General features: G+C 38.2%; 2 protein-coding genes and 2 long non-coding RNA genes across 5 annotated transcripts; 3 read left to right on the top strand and 1 right to left on the bottom strand.

Annotated features, from left to right (window-relative positions):
* Positions 1-7,037: 7,037 nt before the first annotated feature.
* LOC110718046 lies at positions 7,038-7,925 on the bottom strand. The gene has a single exon (XM_021896848.1). It carries the CDS (start codon positions 7,923-7,925, stop codon positions 7,038-7,040), a length of 888 nt encoding a protein of 295 aa, XP_021752540.1.
* A 2,908-nt stretch (positions 7,926-10,833) lies between these two features.
* Positions 10,834-14,132, top strand: LOC110717850 (putative disease resistance protein RGA3). Its single transcript, XM_021896634.1, has one exon. It carries the CDS (start codon positions 10,948-10,950, stop codon positions 14,074-14,076), a length of 3,129 nt encoding a protein of 1,042 aa, XP_021752326.1. The 5' UTR covers positions 10,834-10,947; the 3' UTR covers positions 14,077-14,132.
* A 279-nt stretch (positions 14,133-14,411) lies between these two features.
* Positions 14,412-17,320, top strand: LOC110717851. The gene is made up of 3 exons (XR_002510810.1): positions 14,412-15,898; positions 15,978-16,629; positions 16,737-17,320. It is a non-coding gene; the product is annotated as an uncharacterized LOC110717851 (long non-coding RNA).
* A 64-nt stretch (positions 17,321-17,384) lies between these two features.
* On the top strand, positions 17,385-19,164 carry LOC110717852. Of its 2 annotated transcripts, none has more exons than XR_002510812.1 (3): positions 17,385-17,533; positions 17,616-17,690; positions 18,368-19,164. It is a non-coding gene; the product is annotated as an uncharacterized LOC110717852 (long non-coding RNA). The 2 variants fall into 2 exon arrangements; XR_002510811.1 differs by having other exon boundaries at positions 17,606-17,690.
* The last annotated feature ends 525 nt before the right edge of the window (positions 19,165-19,689 follow it).

Raw genomic sequence — 19,689 nt, 5'->3', positions numbered from 1 at the left:
ATAAAAGAAGAAGTTAGAGGGAGAGGAGAGAGAGTATCGAAGAGAGAGAATGAAGGGATGAAACAAACATTACATATAAAATAAAGAACATTAAATTTGTCCAAGCGTTCTTTTAACTATATGTAATGTAATTCCGGGTGTACCATGCACATGGTGCACCCCCTCCCCCCTCCGCTATACTATTTTCAAATAGTCCTATAAACTTCGTGTAAATGATAGCTTTTAAAACTTATTAAACCTAAAATACATAAGTGAAAATACACAAAGTCTTATATGTGGCTAGTCACATAGTGTGGCCATTTCACAATAAGGCAATTAATTAAGTAATAGAGGGTTACGATGACGAGCAAGTGGGGTTACCTTGATGTATGTGGGTTACTTAAATGAAAAAAAAGGGTTACTCTCTTACAAAAGTGGAATCATTCTTTGAATTTTTAAAACAAAATAATAGGGGTTACTCGAATGAACAAATGGAGTTAGGGGTGTCCATTCGGTTTTTGGTTTGGATTTAGCCTAAATCCAATCCGATCCGAAATAAATTTCGATTTTCAATTATCAAATCCAATCCGATCCGAATTTCTATTCGAATCCAATCCAATCCAATCCGAATTAAACTTCGATTATTTGAATCCAATCCGAAAATCCGAATTAAAATACGTAGCAAATTTTTTGGGCCTAGCACGTTATAAAATTAAAAATGCAATAATAAAAATTCATTCCTTAGTATAGTTGTACACAATTAATACAAGTATTGAAAACATAGCTTTTGATGATTAATATTAATATAATTATAAATGTAGTTTAACATGATTAATATCAACAATACTTATTTATAAAATTACTGTTTCATATTTCGGTTTTTTGGATCCAAACAAGGTCAATCCAATTCGATCCGAAAATCCGAATTTTCAAAAAATTTAATCCGATCCAATTCGATTTAAAGCTCGGATCCGATCCGAATTTATAATTCGGTTTGGATTGGATTGAATTTCGGTTTTAATCCGAATAGTGGGCACCCCTTAATGGGGTTACTTATTTCTAAATTAGTTGATATTACTCATATAATGAATTAGAATTACTTTTAATGGACAAAATAAGATTACTCTTATATATAAATAGGGTAACTCATATGTATATAAATAAGGATTATTCTTATTAATCAATGTGGCCACATCATATGGCTAACCATATAAACCTGTAATAAAGGATTTTTCTCCAAACTAAGATTTTTTAACAAAATATTTTGCAAAGTGGATACGTGGCAAAACTATTTACCAAACTAAGCTTTTGGGGTAAAACGTTGTCTCGGACAGCGTTTTATACCCTGGTTTTTTTTAAAAAAAAATCAAAGTATAAAACGCTGTCTCGGACAGCGTTTTTAGTTGTTGACTTTTTTTTATTTTTAATTTTGTAATTTCTTATTTTTAAAAATTAAAAGAAAAAAAAAATTCAATTACACATAAAACGTTAATTGAGACAGCGTTTTATGTACAATTTCTTTTTTGTACATAAAACGTTGTCTGAGACAGCGTTTTATGTACAATTTTTGTTGTACATAAAGCGCTGTCCCAGACAGCATTTTTCTGCTGGACTGCAAACCAGCAGCTTGCAGCCTCCAAATTCTGCCCCCAATACACCACCCCCAGCCTTCAATCAGCCACCACCACCAACCCCTACCGTCCCACCACCGTCTACCACCACCAACCACCACCTCGCGCCACTTTCGACCACCCTTATGCACTTCAAACATTCCAACCACCACTGGCAACACTACAACCACCCCCACCACCAATCCCAACCTTACCACCACCATCGACCTCCACCAACCACTACCTCCTAGGATTTCCATCCACCCTTAAGCACTTTAGAACACTCCAAACACCCCCAACAGCACTACAACCACCATGAACCACCACATTTAACACCACGGGCCATCACTTCTACCCTGTTTCTCATTATGGAGCCCAAATGTCTGTTGTTTGATATATATCGGCCTAGAAGGATCTATTTTGACTGACCGATTTGGACAAATAAGGAAATTAAAATTCAAACCACACAGATTCATTTAAAAAACATTTATTGTATTAATAATGTAAGTGTTATATACAGCATTCTAGAAAATCCGGCTACAACAAATAAATCAGCTAATACTATCCCGACTCATTTATTCGATGTAACTGTTCTCTATCCTGTCTGTCGGCCCTCCATCTGACATTACGCAGCCTGTAATGAGTAATGGTGGTGAATGGGTCTCGGGGCGGTGGGGGAGTCTGCTGGCTGGACGATGGGCCCTCCTGGGTAGGGGTGGGTGCAGAACTGTGGATGATGTAATCCTCTGCGTCTCTGGGTGACTTAGGATCACCTCCACCGCTACCCTGGCCGAGCTCGAACTATGAATGGACGGAGTTGCCATCATGACCGTCCGGCTGGTGGACGAGATAGCCGTGACCATATCTCTGTAAGGTAGCCACGCCCATATCTCGCACTCGCTCGACCTGGGGTCTGGTGGGTCCGTCTGCAAGGGCGATTGATAGTGCATCAACTATCGCCACCATATTCACCGCCTGCAGTAATCATCGATCAGTCAGTTGTATGATATAAAAATTAAAAAAATGATGAAAATATGTAGAATAAAAGAAACTCACATATCCGCTAACTCGTCATATGCTAGATGGAAATGTGTGGATGGTGGTGTGTAGCTGGGGTTGATGAAACACCATGTAATCAGCCTGTACCAGACCATGTACGGATCGTGAGGATCCATAACGCCCTGCATCGGATCACCTTCAACGACGAACTCCAACCGTCGCTGCCATAGGTCAATGTAAACCCTATGCTCCACTGACCAGTCTGTCTCCCCCTTTCCCCGACGATCAATGCCGTGCAGGCGGATACTAGTGTCACACTCCATAGGGACAGACTGGTGTAGTCCAAACTATCTCATGACTCGGTCGGGTAGGTGACTCTCCACAACCTCGAAACATATCAGGGGGGTCCTGGCACGCCACTCTGCCTGATGATCCAGCAGATGAGCAGGCATGGCATCAACCAAGTCAGCTACATACGGATCCCATGTCACCTCCAAAAACACATCAAAAGTAATACCGTAAATAGGTTAGTGCACTGACAATAATCATATTAAATAAATGTTTACAAATTCCTTTTAAGTTACCACCTGATCCTCGGTCAGTCGGTCAAGGGCGTATCGGTAGTACGGACGACCCCTCGCCGTATGCGCAAGTGTTAGTCTGGGGACCACCCACCTAATACCAAAAATTGTTTCAGTTTGTCAACTAGAAAAATAAAATCGTATGAAGTCTACAGTAATGACAACTGTAACAAACCTGCAATCGTATGCCTCGTCAGGTGTAGGGAGCGGTGGAGCATCGTACGGCTGGTACTGGTCGTCCCGGTCCTGCTGCCCCTGACGATGTACAGCAGGCCTACCTGGTCTGCCTATATGGATATGCTCCCAAACGCATAACTATAACACAGAAATAAAAATACTAGGTTAAGTATAAACTAGGTAAGTAATAGACAAAATAGATTGTTGATAATTAGGTGAGTTACCTGAAGCACAATCAAAGGACCTCCGATCTTGCCAGAACCGCGGTGGGATGCTCTACACAGCTGGCGATACAACGTCGCCAAACAGGCACTACCCCAGCTGTAGCCACGGATATGATCCCAGTCGTGGTCTAACAACTGTAGGTAAATAAATTGCAGATGGCTCCCGCTCTTGTTGCCGAACAACACGCCCGAGATGAGCAGGAACAAGTATGCCCGAGCGTGTCTCTGAACCGTGGCGTCATCAGCGTCCGCAGGCAGCACACGGAAAGTCTCGCGTATCCAGCCGATCCTCAACCCGGAACCCCTGATCTCGTCAGGACCTGGTTGAACCCCGAGAACCCAAGTTACCAAACCAACGGGGTCGACTAACGCATGTCCTGTCACCGCAGTCCCATGTATGGGAAGGCGCGTGAGTATCGCGACGTCCCGCAACGTAACAGTCGCCTCCCCAACCGGTAGATGGAAGGAGTGCGTCTCCTGTCTCCACCTCTCCGCGAGCGCAGTGATAAACGCTTGATCGATCTCCCTGAACGCCATCCGATGAATACCATTCAAGCCGGCCAACTCGACGTACGCAATAACGCGTTGATCGACAACCCAGTCTGCCATAACCCTTGTAGTGCAGTGCCTGCAAACCAGCATCCTCGTCGGTTCAAGATGATAAAAAACCATACGAACGTAATTAATATCAGATAGTATATCAATTTAAGATGCATAAGAACATGAACTGACGGATGAAATATTACCGACTGGTCCCATATGTCAACGCTCCGATGTGTTTCCTGTAGTGTTAGGATAGAAGGGTCAACAGGTCCGAGTGTCCTATCTTATCCGTCCATTTAATCTGTTCATTAACAACGTTATACACAATTATCAACACAATTACTAGATCATCAATTAAACATGAGTTGGACGAGTTAAATGCAACGACGAAAAATCTCAAATGACAACATTCAAAATAGAAATGATCTAAATGTTACAGACGCAACAAAATCAGATACAAAATAAATCTACTATTCAACTACATCAAATTACAAATACAAACTTAGGTCCCGGTCGGTCTGGACGAACACGTTGTGCGGTTGTGACTCTGCTGGTGACAGCGGCTGCATTTACTCGGGGGCCGGTGAGTCTCATCCATTTCATTGCATATGAGCTTTGACTTTGGCCGACCTATTCCTCGTACCATGCTGCCATCCGAAATGAGTTTAGGGTCGACGTACTGTGTTCAGGTCGTCTCACAGGGGATAGGCCAGAATTGTGGTGCATAGGTGTTCTTATAGGCCTCCGATTGTAGCACAAGGTCCACCCACGGCAGCTCTGATAGTGAATACGTCGCGCAGACTGCTAGAACATGAGAACATGAGAACATGGGAGATGGAATATCTTTGGTTTGTTGCATGTACACGTTCTGATGCGGAAGCATTCAAGGTTTCCTTTCTTGGTCCGTTTCTTTAATGTTTCTTAGATTAGATTTTGGCTTACAAGTTTTTACCTTTCACTTGAAAGGGTTTTTCTTGTTTTAAGCGTTAGGATTTCTATTTTGATTAGGAATTGTTTTGGTCTAGTGAGTTCCTATTTGAATTAGGACTTGTTTTTAGCAAAGTAAGTTCCTAAGTGGATTAGGATCGGACTTGACTTTGGTTTTTAGGCGTGTCTAGGAGTTTTAGGAGGATTGAATAACCTAATCTAAGTTGAATTAAACTTAGTTAGTTTAGTCATATCCGATTTAGGAACTTCGGGATCAAGTTTAGGTTTTCTTAGGTTTTCTAGGTCAAATGGGATTCTAATTCAATTAGGATTAGTCTTCTAATTTGATTAGGTTTAGGATTAGTTTTGAGTCTATAAATAAAGATTGTAAACTTCGAATTATACAAGTTTTGTTTTGTTGATTAAAGCTTTATTGCTTGTTAATTTGGAACGTTTCTTTCCAAGTTTTCTTTGTGTTTGACGAGTGAAGTTAAACATAAAAACCCTTAGATTAGGCGAGTGAAACCTGATTTAAGAGAGGTTAGATTAAATTAGTGAGTGAAGCTAATTCAAACTATCCTAAAAAAAAACCCCTAAATCACGAGATTAAGGTGAGTGAAGCCTTGAAATCAGATTTAGAACCCTTAGGCAAAAACAAACGAGTGAAGCTTGTTTAAACCTAAGACCAAACGAATCAAGAAACGCATCAAATGGTATCAGAGCTGTTGGTGTGATTATTGAGTCGTTATATCCTTGTTCTTGAGCAATCAAGAATCAATTCGTGCTAGTTTCTTGGTTCTTGTTCTTCTCGGCGCAGATCTGGACCAGTTGGAAGTTTTAGGTTACTACGAACTATCTACTTGGTATTTTTTGGTGATTCTTTTTGGGTTGGATTCCTATTGGACTAAAATTATATCCTGTAAAATTTCGTGGTCATTGGATAAGCGACGCAAAATCTACAGCAATAAACTTTCGAGGGAAGATTATTGATTGTGCGCAAATATGGTGAGTAAATCAATGGAAACTCACTTGCTTGAAAAGATGGCTGCTTTGATGGAACAAAACATTACTTTTATGAATCATATGAAAGGTCTTGAAGGGGAGCATTATGATACATCTCAAGTGCTACTCAGTGAAGGCGTTTGTGCTTCTCTTAGTGCAAAAGATCTCATTCCTTGTTATGATGTAACTTGAGGACAAGTTCGTATTCAAGAGGGGGAGTATGATGCGGAAGCATTCAAGGTTTCCTTTCTTGGTCCGTTTCTTTAATGTTTCTTAGATTAGATTTTGGCTTACAAGTTTTTACCTTTCACTTGAAAGGGTTTTTCTTGTTTTAAGCGTTAGGATTTCTATTTTGATTAGGAATTGTTTTGGTCTAGTGAGTTCCTATTTGAATTAGGACTTGTTTTTAGCAAAGTAAGTTCCTAAGTGGATTAGGATCGGACTTGACTTTGGTTTTTAGGCGTGTCTAGGAGTTTTAGGAGGATTGAATAACCTAATCTAAGTTGAATTAAACTTAGTTAGTTTAGTCATATCCGATTTAGGAACTTCGGGATCAAGTTTAGGTTTTCTTAGGTTTTCTAGGTCAAATGGGATTCTAATTCAATTAGGATTAGTCTTCTAATTTGATTAGGTTTAGGATTAGTTTTGAGTCTATAAATAAAGATTGTAAACTTCGAATTATACAAGTTTTGTTTTGTTGATTAAAGCTTTATTTCTTGTTAATTTGGAACGTTTCTTTCCAAGTTTTCTTTGTGTTTGACGAGTGAAGTTAAACATAAAAACCCTTAGATTAGGCGAGTGAAACCTGATTTAAGAGAGGTTAGATTAGATTAGTGAGTGAAGCTAATTCAAACTATCCTAAAAAAAAAAACCCCTAAATCACGAGATTAAGGTGAGTGAAACCTTGAAATCAGATTTAGAACCCTTAGGCGAAAACAAACGAGTGAAGCTTGTTTAAACTTAAGACCAAACGAATCAAGAAACGCATCACGTTCTCAACTGAAAGTTAACAGTATGTTTATGGACTCCTTTTCTACCGAGTCGCTCTCCCCTTTCTGTTGTAACTTGGTTAATATGCAATCGACAGTTATACGCATCCACGCTATGATATTTGGCTTTTGCAGTGTCTTCTCCAGAATGGCAGTGACCTTGGGGGGGGGGGGGTGTGCAAGTCCCTGCTTAGACTTAGCCTCAGAAGACTCCCTTCTTAAAGTGAAATACCTGTTAACTCTGTGGAAAGTTAACTTGACAAGGGACATGATCGGTAGAAACCGAGCTCCCTTCAACACATTGTTAAATGTTTCAGAGAAGTTTGTAGTACATATCCCATATCTGCGACCAACGTCTTGGAAGAGAGACCACATAGGAAACGAGACTTGAACAATATACTCCATGGCCTTGGCACATGCCTCACCGATGAAACACAGATCAGCTTGAAGTTTTCTTTCTTGCCTTTGGTACACAGCAGCCTTGAACATATCTCTCATGTCGTTGCTTTGCACGTGAGTCTTCAAGTTAGAAGCTATGTGGCGAACACAAAATCTGTGATAGGCTCGCGGCTCGGTGAATCCAACGTTAGGATCATTCATTGCTGCAATGATCCCAAGATGTCGATCAGATATAACACAGAGGCCATCTCGTTGCATGACATGAACCCGAATGCAGCCTAGAAACCAAGACCAGCTGGAAGTGTTTTCCCCTTCAACCAACACAAATGCTAGTGGAAATACTTGGAAGCTTGCATCCACACTTGTAGCAACCAACAATGTTCCTTTATACTTCCCGTATAAGTGCGTCCCATCGATACAAATAACAGGCATACAATGTTTAAAATCATCGATACAAGGACCGAAGGCCCAAAACACTGGTTCAAACACTTCCATGTTGCTGTAGTATACACCAATCTACCAGAGATTTGTGTTTCCATATGACAAGGGTTCCCGGGTTTGACTGTTGCAGTGCTTGCATGAATTGCGGAAGTCTGCCGTAAGAACTCTCCCAATCCCCAAATATTTCAGCTATAACTTTCTCCTTGGCATACTATGCTCTTCGATATGGAACTTCAAAATGAAATTGCTTGGAGATGAGTTCCTGTATGAATTCAACTTTCAAGGACGGATCTTTCTGCACAAAGGACTTCACATACTCTGATATTATGGACGAATCCAAGTTTGGGTGATCAGTAGATAGTACTTCAGTGACACAGTTCTCCCGGTGCGGGCCTTTGTACGTGACTAGGGTAAAGCCACGCGAGTGCTCACTTGATTTGGTATCCCGTAGCATCCAACCACATTTCTTCTTGTACCGCAAATGAAGGACACTCTCATTCGATGTCACTGCGGTGTAGAATTGATTCCTCTGTATAGAATACATCTACACCATTTCTTGAAGCATTTACTTACTTTCAAAATACATGCCCTTCTCAAATTCTCCCCCGGGAACAAACGATGTATGGCTACCCGATTCGGCCTAATACTGATCAACTTCAAAGTTCTCGTCTACCTGACTGAACCAAGGTACGGGAGTTTAACCAGGGGCTCGCCAACTTGCATGTGTGCAGGTTCAACATCCATGTTCTGAATTCCATCTTCCTCCTCTCTGCTCTTGGCCTCATCATTTATATACACATCATACACAGACAATTCGTTATTCACAATAGTTTCAAGATGATTTGGCACAAGTTGAGACGGTGATGCTTGAACATCATCTTGCATAGGCGAATAACTATGCAATTGCATCGGTGAAGGTGTGACGGTGTTTGATGTCGAAGGACCAGGTTGACCGGTCATTGCCACATATGCCCCCCATGTACAGGTGAAGCTATATGAGAACTAAACGGCATGTGAAATTGATCGTCGTGCAGCAATCGACTGAAAGATCCCATCCCATATTCAGTTGATGGAATGTCGTGTGAGGGTACTTGGAAGGGCTCTGTGTTGTAACCGGAAATATACGTAGATTGTTGTTCTAGCCGAGTACTTTGTTGGGTACATATAGGCACCATTTCTACATATATCTTAGTGGGAACACCCTTTATTGCAACAACGCTCCTCAAAGCTTTCAAATGCTTATTCGTAGAAACAGGTAACACTTGAACCCCATTGCCAGTCTCAAACCTCATTTTAATGTTTAGTTCAACATTCCTTGGGTTTGAACCAATACTACTATGAACCTCGTTCATCAAATCATTGAATGTCATGTTCGGTTCAAGTGTTAGTGCTAGTGGTTCCATATTTCCTCCATTATACTCGACACGGGGTCTATCAAACAAAATTTCACCTCCCCACCGGCATAACAAAACTACATTTTGTGCAGCCATATTCTACATAACCAAAACACATTTTAGGATAATTGAAATCTAGAGCGAGGTAAAAAAAAGTTGACAAGACCCATATTATTTGTTCATTTGTTGACAAGAGCCATATTATTTGTTCATTTGTTGACAAGAGCCCACAAACTAAGCATTAACTCCATTTATAAACTCTTAGTTTAGGTTGCAATGCAAAACGATTTCTAACAAACTAATATTATAAACATTACATTAATATGAATTGATAGATAAATTATCAATAATGAAATAAGAGTCTTCTCACCAATAATCTATAATTATCAACAATTATATTTCACATATTACCATCAATAATTTCAACAATTTCACATATATGTACCACATTACCATCAACAATTTCATGAACAATGTACCACATTACCATCAATAATTATCAACAATTTACCACATTTTCATTAATAATTAGCAACAATTTGATACAATTTACATTAATTAACCACAATTAAGAGCAATTATCAAAATTACACTAATTTGAATTTAGGGTTTACCACAAAATTGAGTGAGTGAGTGAGAGAAAGAGGGGCAGCAGCAACAGCGACTGGCGGCAGCAGCAACGGCGACCGGTGGCAGCAACGGTGGCGGCAGCGGCAGCGTCGAGCCCGGTGGTTAAGTGTGAAAGTGTATGCGTCTTCTACGTTAGTGAGAGAGAGTGCGAGTGAGAATTTGAGGGATGAGTGAAGTGAAAATGCAGCAGCCTCTTACATCTTGTCGAATTTTACGAGTAATTTTTTTTCCAAATTTTGAAATCTGATTGTAAATTGAAGGAATTGAAAGAACAGTTAGAAAGTAGTTCAGCTTAGCCATGACTTGATCATCGGAAACTATGGCTTTTCTTGCATTATTATGATAAACAGATAAATTCAAATTTAAATGCCAATTAAGTGACAATTTTTGTTCTCTAAAAAAATATTACAAATTTTGTAATTAAGTCGACAAAAATACCCATCAAATGTACAATCAATATTACCACTGTACAATTATTAAGATCATGGATCAAAAACGACGAAAAATGAATATACAATCAAGCGAACAATAATGAATAAGTTTATCTCGTTCATAAATGATCGTTCTTTATCAAATGGCAAAATTGTAAATAAATACATATTTTTTGTACTATTCATAGTAAAACCGCTATTTGAGATAGGGGTTTGCTCCTAAACCGTTATTACTCCAAAATCACTACTTTGCTGTTTCGTGATATTTCATAGTTGACACATTACGAATTTTCCCCTTAAATAATAAATTATGTTCAACAAGAAGATAAATATACAATTAAAGACATAAATATAAACACAGCATTTGGTATTATTAATATACAATTAAAGACATAAATATAAACACAGCATTTGGTATTAAACCCAAATATTTACACATGCACTTGCATTTGTTTAGGCAATTATATTGGGTCGTGCACATGACTCTACTAATTACGAGATGATTTGTTCGATGAGTTCGTCACTCTTGTTAAGCAAAAGCAGCTCATCAAGGATCAGAAACTCTCCAAAAATGTGAGTCTCTTCTTTTCTCGTTACAATCCTATTAAGATAGCTCACTCTATGTCCCAAGAGGTTAAGAAAATTCGGAGGAAGTTAGATGCTATTGCCAAAAATCACTCTCAATTTGGCATTAGTATTGATCTTCAGCCTATCAGGAGGAGGAGGGAGGAGACATGTTCTTACATCTGTGAGCGTAGTATCATTGGGAGAGAGGATGACTTGGAGGAACTTGTAGGTCATCTGTTGAATTGTTCTACCATTCAACAAGATGTTTCTTTCCTCACTATAGTGGGCATCGGAGGATTGGGTAAAACTGCTCTTGCCCAACTGGTGTATAATGATCCATGGGTCACAACTGCATTCCCATTAAGGTTGTGGACTTGTGTCTCTGATCATGATCAGGTGCAGTTGGATGTGGAAAGTATACTTCGTAAGATTTATGCTTCAACTGGTCAAACGCATGAGGAATCTACCATAGAAAGGTTACAAAGCAAACTTCGAGAAAAATTATCAGGCAGCAAATACTTGCTTGTTTTAGATGATGTATGGACTGAGAATCGCAATCACTGGCTTAAGCTTGTAGAGTTCTTATTGGGAGGCCAGAGAGGAAGTTGGGTTGTGGTAACAACACGGTCGCACAAGACAGCCCAAATTGTAGGGGGTGGTAAAAAATATGAGCTCCAAGGGTTGTCAAAGGAGAATTCATGGTCCTTGTTTAAGAAAATAGCATTTGAATCAGAACAATTAAGCCCTCACGAAGATTTGTTGAAGATTGGCCGAGAGATTGTTGAAGGATGTGCCAGTGTTCCTCTTGCCATAAGAGTGGCAGGGAGTCTTCTGTACGGTCAAGACAAGAGTAGATGGATATCATTTCAGGAGATTGGGTTATTCAACTTCAGAGAAAGCCAAAAGGACATCATGCCTATACTCATGTTTAGTTATCATCAACTTGAATTGCCCCTCAAAAGTTGTTTCACATACTGTGCATTGTTCCCAAAAGACACTGTCATAAAGAAGGAGTTGCTGATAAGCCTTTGGTTGGCACAGGGCTACGTTGTTCCGTTAGATGATGGTCAAAGGTTGGAAGATGCTGTTGAGGAGTATTTTACTATTCTGATGCGGAGATGTTTTTTTCAAGATGTGAAGCATGATGAATATGGTGACATTATTTCGTGTAAGATACACGATCTAATGCATGATATTGCTCAAAATGTAGCAGGGAAGGAAATTTGTTTTAAAAATTCTGTAACAGACATTATGGATAGAGAAGTCCGACATATTTCCCATGTACGAAGTACATCCTCGCAATACTCTTTTTCTAAGACCCACATTCGTTCCTTTCTGGATGTTGGTGCATGGTATGATCGTGTTGTAATTGACGAGTCTTCCTTGAAGGCATTAGTAGCAAATTGGAGGTCTTTGAGGGTGTTGGATTTGAGTAAGTCACGTATAGAATGTTTGCCGCACTCAATAGGTGAATTGTTGCATTTAAGATATTTAGATCTCTCAGACAATGATGAGCTGGATGTGCTTCCTCAATCAATTACCAAGTTATATAATTTACAGACATTGAAATTATGTATGTGCGAAAAATTGAAAGAGTTATCAAAAGATTTGATGAAGTTGGTTAATTTGAGGATATTAAAGATAAGTGATTGTGATAGCCTGACCAATATGCCAAAGGGCGTGAGTAAGTTGAGTTGCCTTCGTGTGCTGAGTGACTTTGTAGTGGATGGATTAAAGCAATTGTTTGATCAACTGGGGGAGCTAAAAAGACTTAACAGCCTGAAAGGTGATCTTTCTGTCACAATCAGATATTTTGAAAATGCCAGAGCAGTTGATGAAGATATAGATAGGGAAGGAGCATATTTGAGGGATAAGGAACATCTCAATTTTATTAGAATACTCTTTGAGGATAGGGAGAATGATGAAGAAGCATATTTGAGGGAGAATGATGAAGAAGCAAGGAGATTAATGGAAGAGCTGCAACCACATCCGAATCTCAGGGGATTACAGTTGCTAAGTTGTGTTGGAATGAGAATGCCGAGTTGGGCTAGGGAAAATAAGTTGGCGACCTCTCTCCCTAATCTTATTAGATTGATATTTGTCAAGTGCAGGATGGAGGACTTGACATGCCTTGGAAATCTTCGTCATTTGGAAATCCTTGAACTTAGGGACTGTACGAATTTGAAGTACATTTTTGAAAAGAGTGCATTAGCAGGTGGCAGTGATCCAAATGGATTATTTCCCCGCCTGAGAGAGCTGTTTATGGAGTCCCTTCCAGAGTTGCAAGGATGGACAAATATAGGGGAGGGGGTGGGAGATAATAATCAGCTTTGTCTTGATATTAACAGCAGCTTCAGCATGGCACCAATACCACTTCCTCAATTGACGTTTTTGGAGATATTTGATTGCCCAAATTTAAGATCGATTCTGCTATGTCCCAACTTAGTAGAACTAAAAATGAGAGGATTCAATAAAAGACTCCAAATAATTGCGGATATTACGAAATTGGGGCATGAAAAGGCGGATGCAAGTGGCAGTACTACTGGTTCTACTACTCCCTTGTCTTCAAATGTTATTTCCAAACTCAGGAAAGTTACCCTAACTGATGTTCTATGGCTTAATTCGTTTCCCAGAGAAGTATTTCAGTGTCTTGATAAGCTGCGTATGTTGTCTGATGAGGAGTTGGAGAGTTTGAAAGAAGCTGGGGATGTGTTCCGTAGCTGCTCGTCTTCCCTACGATCCTTGACAATCGAAGGTTGCCGCAAATTGAGGAGTGTTATTTCAGGAGGATTGGAACATCTCACTGCCTTGCAGGATTTAACAATCTCTGATTGCCCTAATGTAAATTTATTGGGAGAAGAAGAGGGAATGAACACTATTGGCATGCCATGGCCATCCTTTCCTCACTCCCTCCGTTACTTGTGCTTGCAACGTCTCCCACAGCTTGTGGATCTTCCGAATTGGATGCAATCTTTAGCAGCCCTCCAGACCCTCGAAATTGCAAATTGCCGGGGATTGGAATGTATGCCGGATTGGATGCCTAAACTGACTTCCCTCAGGATACTTCGACTCCTTTACTGTTCAGAACGCCTCAAGGAAAGATGCCAACAACCCACTGGGGAAGACTGGCCTCACATTCAACACATCCCCTCCAAAGAAACAAAGTTTCTGCAGAATTGCTGATGTAGGTGATATATTCAACCTAATGGAGATAATCCTTCGGATATGATATTATGATATATAAGGTGAACCAACTTCTTATGATTCATTTACCTATTGATGTAGCGAACTGGAATCTCTCACAATTTGGCAGGGGTTATGCTATTTTCTGATTACCTTTCCATATTCTATGACTTATAATATTGGTCAATTAAGTAATGCTTTTCTTTCCTGTGTTCAGACTTTAAATTGAAATACTACATATTATATATTTTCAGTCATTAGGTCTAATATGAATTAGATACGATTATTGAACAAACTACAAATTTTTTCATTTGAGCAGCTTCGGATGCATAATGCCCACTCTCATTAGCTACGGATAGAATAATGGAGTAGTTACAGTTTCTGAATACAAATATTAAGTATTAGGAATCAGAGGCAAAATATATATAAGCTCCATTGCATATACATGTGTTTTTCTTTTATAAATGTCTAGGAAGAATGTATCTACTTCTTTATATCATCATTTTGCAGCAAGATTAGTCCCTGATAATTGGGTGGAGCATACTTTTGTTTACTAGTTAATCAGATTGGTTTTTTTTTTTTTTTTTTTTTTTTTTTTTTTTAATCAGTTTGGAGGCTGGAAGGGAGTATAGGGTATGCATAACGTCAAAATCTTCGGTGAAAAAAAAAGTCCCAGCTGATAATTAGTGAACAACCTTACCTTTCAGAGTTTAGTTCTTTGTGTGATAATTTGAATCTTCACTTAGCCTCACCCTTTTATTTGCTTGCAGAGTACAGATCGACGAGGACTTGAATACAAGATCCATGTTATACTCATTTGCCAACATGCCAAGATGATCTCTTACTGTAAATGGCAGCACTACATCCAGCTTGAAAAGTTCATTCTCTGTCCTAGACCTCGCGACAACTTTTATGGCTATTACAGCAAACTCTTTTGGTCTGTCTTCAGTATGTGTGTTGGTGTATCCGCTTAAATATTCTTCCTTTTTACAGTACTATTCTCACTATATTGGTTTGCCAAGTGAAATAATCTATGACAGTACTATTCTCACTATATTGGTTTGCCAAGTGAAATAATCTATGGCTACTTTCATATTTATTACAGTACCACTATGCTCAAATTTATCACTCAATCAGCAACTTCTTTGTCTCTTGATTTTGCTAGGAGATTGATTTTACGGCTCAACCTGGAAAAGTTTGTGCTACTTATCTGTTAAATTTTCTAAGTTTCATAACCCTTATGTAGAAAATGCAAAAACGAAGCAATAATCACAGTAACAATTAAGTCAAACTATTATGTCTGGAAACATGTACGGTAAATGAACAGGATAATAATATACGAGGAATTTTATTACATAAATTGCTTGGATACGTTATTATGTGTGGTTTTAATAAACTAATAAAAGGCAATGGTCACTAGCTCATGTCCATGTCGGACACATTGTTTGGATAAGATAGTACATGTAGTCTTAGTAAACAAAGTAGCTTAGTAAAAGTCAATAGTCACCAGCTTACGTCCATGTTAGACACATGTGGATACAAAACATGAGAAAAATATATTTTATGAAGTACTGCCTCCGTCCCTAAATGGGAGGAACTGGGGCTCCCTTTTTTTTTTTTCTGTGTGTGTAAGAGACTAATAATAATTATTATTTCAGTGTGCCTTTACAGAAAAATTCATTTGTGATGACGCATCAATCAGATATTTCATATGTTATATGAAGTGAAGCTTTTACAATGGGAGGGAAAATGACAATTTGTTGCAGGTTGTTATTGTGATAAAATTAATCCAAAGAGAATGAGTTGGAGATGCGCACTGCAGGTAAAATAGATGTAATTTTATCAAACTTGGCTGCAGCAACTGAAGATCTACGTACTAAATAAATTTCTGATTTTAGCAGTGCCTCAAACTACAGATTCTCTTATAAGCTCAAATCCCTTGGGCTTATGTAAGTCCAGTGAACATGTATGTTTACTTGAATTTGGTTTCATTAGTACTTTATGTTGACTCTGGTTTTGTGGCTAATGCTACATTCTAATAGTCATCTCTGCAGTACAGAAGTCATAGCATCTGGCCCTTAGGCTTTAGCTTAACTTGTCTTTGCCGGATAAGTTCTATGTTGTTGATGTTGATTTTTTTTTTCCCCCTTTTGGGTGAATGAGTTAGGTGAGGGGAGGTCTACATACCTGACTGATTGGATGGTGGTATTGGTCGCAATTCATACCTGACTGATTGGATGTCTAGATATTTAGATACATAGTTCATCATCAATCAAATTTGACTGAGTTTTAGATTAAACCTTCCTTGGAATTTAACCAATGGAACTAAGAATATTACATGAAACATATGTATATGCATAAGCATTACATTTCCATTTGCTCTCTGGTGTATGTATGATTCTAATTATTTTATGGTTGTGCAGAAACAATGTTGGTAATAGTTATTTGGCATTGAATTTTGAGCAACATTGTGAAGCCATGATGATTTTGAGCTGCAAAGTGATGATAAAAAGTTTGTGACGACCTTGGGAAGAATCTCTTGCTTTCTTACATGTAAGCTGCCTTAATAATTTGTCGCTGCAAATATTTTTTTTTTTTCTTTGGAGGACGTTTGTCATTCCAACCAAAGATTATAATATATGCATTTCCAATTCTTGCAGCTCTCATAGAGGAGATATACTTAGGTGATCACAGATTTTAAATCTTAACCTTGGCCTTATGTCGTTTTGCAATCCAAGTTACTAGATTTACATATTTCTTCCTTTTCAATGTCTTGTAATGAATTGCTTTACAACCCTTAATAAAGGGGAGAAAAATAGAGGGGGATATTGACTTGAAAATATCTGCCCTCTTGTATTTCAGAGAAACTCCCTAGCTAATTGGTGTTGAATGCTGTTCAGTTTTGAATCAAACCAGGGGTGCCTGTAAACTTGACTGATAGTCTGCTTTGGCATTGGTCGAAGTATATATTGCCTTAAGTATTCTCTATTTTATAAATTTATTAACAATCAGTAGCCCTATAATTTAAGCCCGAAAGGATTTCTATTATTTCAATTTTCAAACATGCTAAATGAATGCATTTCTATTACTTCAATTTTCAAACATGCTAAATGAATGGCTCTTAAGAGTTTAATTAATCATCGAATTTGAAGGGGAACCTTGCAGATTATAGCATCACAATAAGCTATCTCTATCTGTTTTCTTTCTCTATTTGTAATTTATTAGTAACTTTTATTTGTTAGCCTATGCAAAAAAAAAAAAAAAAAAAAAAAAAAAAAAAAAAAAAAAAAAAAAAAAAAAAAAAAAACTCTCTTGCAATGATGCAGCAGATATATCATATGTTATATAAAGTGAGGCTTTTACAATGGGAGAGAAAAATGACACTTAATTTGCTGCAGGTTGTTATATACTGTGATAAATTATTCCAAAGAGAATGAGTTGGAGATGCACTCTGCAGGTAAATAGTTGTGATATATTTTTTAAAAATTGACTGTTGCAACCGAAGATCTCTGTACTAAATTAGTTACAGTTTTTTGCAGTGCCTCAACAACCTCAGACCAGAGATGTCCTTATAAGCTCAAAACCCTTGGGCTTATGTAAGTCCCAATGAACATGTACGTTCACTTGAATTTGGTTGTTTTTACGTTGATTCTGATTTTAAATTTTTTGCAATGATGCAAAAGAGATTTCTCATGTTACATGAAATGACACTTAAAGTTTAATCCAGATTGTTATTGTGATAAAATTGTTCCAAAGTGAAGTTGGAGATGGTAGAAAATTTGTGATTTTCTTACAAAATATAAAAATAAGTGGCTGCAGCAACTGAATATCTTTGTACTAGATAAATTTCCGATTTTTACAGTGCCTCAAACCAAAGATGCCTCTTGTAAGCTCAAAACCCTTGGGCTTATGTAAGTCCAATGAGTTTGGTTTTATGAACATGTACGTACGTTCACTTGAATTTGGTTTTCAATAGTTCTTTACGTTGATTCTTATTTTATGGCTTGTTCTGCTATATTCTAATATTCATCTCTGCATTACTGGGTTTAACCCTTGAAAATGCGGGTGTGTGGATGTCTCTACGTATATTGGAAGCCCTGAAGCCTTGGATTCTTACTGGTTTATCTTATGCTCTTACCATGTGATGACTAGTGCCGTTTGAAATGTCCCATTAACGAAAATATGCATGTTAAAGAAGCACTATCTGTTATTTCTCTGTCTAATACTTGCATAACTGCTTAACTCGTATACATGTGAAATGTTGCTAATTTTTGTACATGCGTTTGCACAGTGGACAGTCTAGCTAGCTCACACAGAAATCCATCACGACTCAGCATATGGAAATCAATTTTCCCAATCGACGTAGAAGATCATGTGGCAAACTTGAGATCATGGTGCTAATAACTTTTGAATCAACAACTGCAGTTCCAGCAGCACGTTTTGAAGTCAGAACCGTCCCGTGGGAGTATTGGAGCACTTTGTGACAAACCACTTTGCTAGGGCAACAAGGAGATAACAGCTACTGATGATCCAGCGCACTTGGCTCAATATGGCAACAACGTTGGAGGTAGTGGTTAGCGTTTTGATTAGGCTGATAAAATGGGCTACATCCTCCAAGTAGAAGAGAATAACCCCAACAACGCTGATATTTTGCTGTTTGATAGAACCTACCCAAACGTTACCTCTATCACTACCCGCTACTTAAACCACTGAGCTACTGGAAATAAGGAGTACAAAAGCAAACATCTCACGCACAAAATAGAGGAAAGGCAAAAAAGGAGAAAGGGAAGTTTTCCATAGAAGATGTCCGGTTTTTTCACCAAATTGAGACCCATATGGAAGCCGATCAACGCCAAATATTTACACAACGTTTCTGCCATCCCATGCTATACATCGAATGGTTAGATTATAGTTTTGTGCTCCGAATGTTGGTAATCTCTATTTGTATGGAAAATGGTTTGTTCCAAACATGTTTGATGTTGTAAAGCCTCCAGCATTGTTTGGAGAAGGACAACTTGTTGTATCCCTTCATTATTATTGATTAGTGGAAGGGCTTAGTGCCGGCTTATGGTACCCGTGGTTTTTTCTTGGATTGGGTTTCCACGTATATCTCGATGTGCTTTATTTTTATTGCATTTGAGTTATTTAGAATTGTTTGTTGTTGTCCATATTGTGTTTGCTCAAGATTTGCAGTATTTTCCCATTCTACAATACATTAGGGAAAATGAAATCGTTATGCTTCCACTTGTGAGGAAAATGAAATCGTTGTGCTTCCGCTTGTGATTATGTATTGTGTGCATCTTTCCCGTTTTTGTTTTTAGTTTTTTGTTTTCAAACAATGAGATTGGGCTATGAGCACTGTTTTTTGTTTTTAGTTTTCTATTTTTATAAAATAAAACAAATAACCACAATCAGAAAACCAGAAAAAGGTGTTTCACTTTTCCGTTAACAGTTTTCAAAATTATTAAACTTTTAATAAATTTTACTAATTTTTTATTAATATATTTATATATGACATACAAAGTATATCATAAAATAAAAGAAAAAAAAATAGATAATCACAACGATACCAAACAAACTCTTAGACATAAGTCCCTAAAGTGGAAGCTCCCA

Source organism: Chenopodium quinoa, unplaced genomic scaffold (genome assembly GCF_001683475.1).
Source record: "Chenopodium quinoa cultivar QQ74 unplaced genomic scaffold, ASM168347v1, whole genome shotgun sequence".
NCBI classification, from domain to species: domain Eukaryota; kingdom Viridiplantae; phylum Streptophyta; class Magnoliopsida; order Caryophyllales; family Amaranthaceae; genus Chenopodium; species Chenopodium quinoa.
The sequence above is the reverse complement of the archived record's forward strand: the minus strand, read 5'-3'. Positions and strand labels throughout refer to the sequence as shown.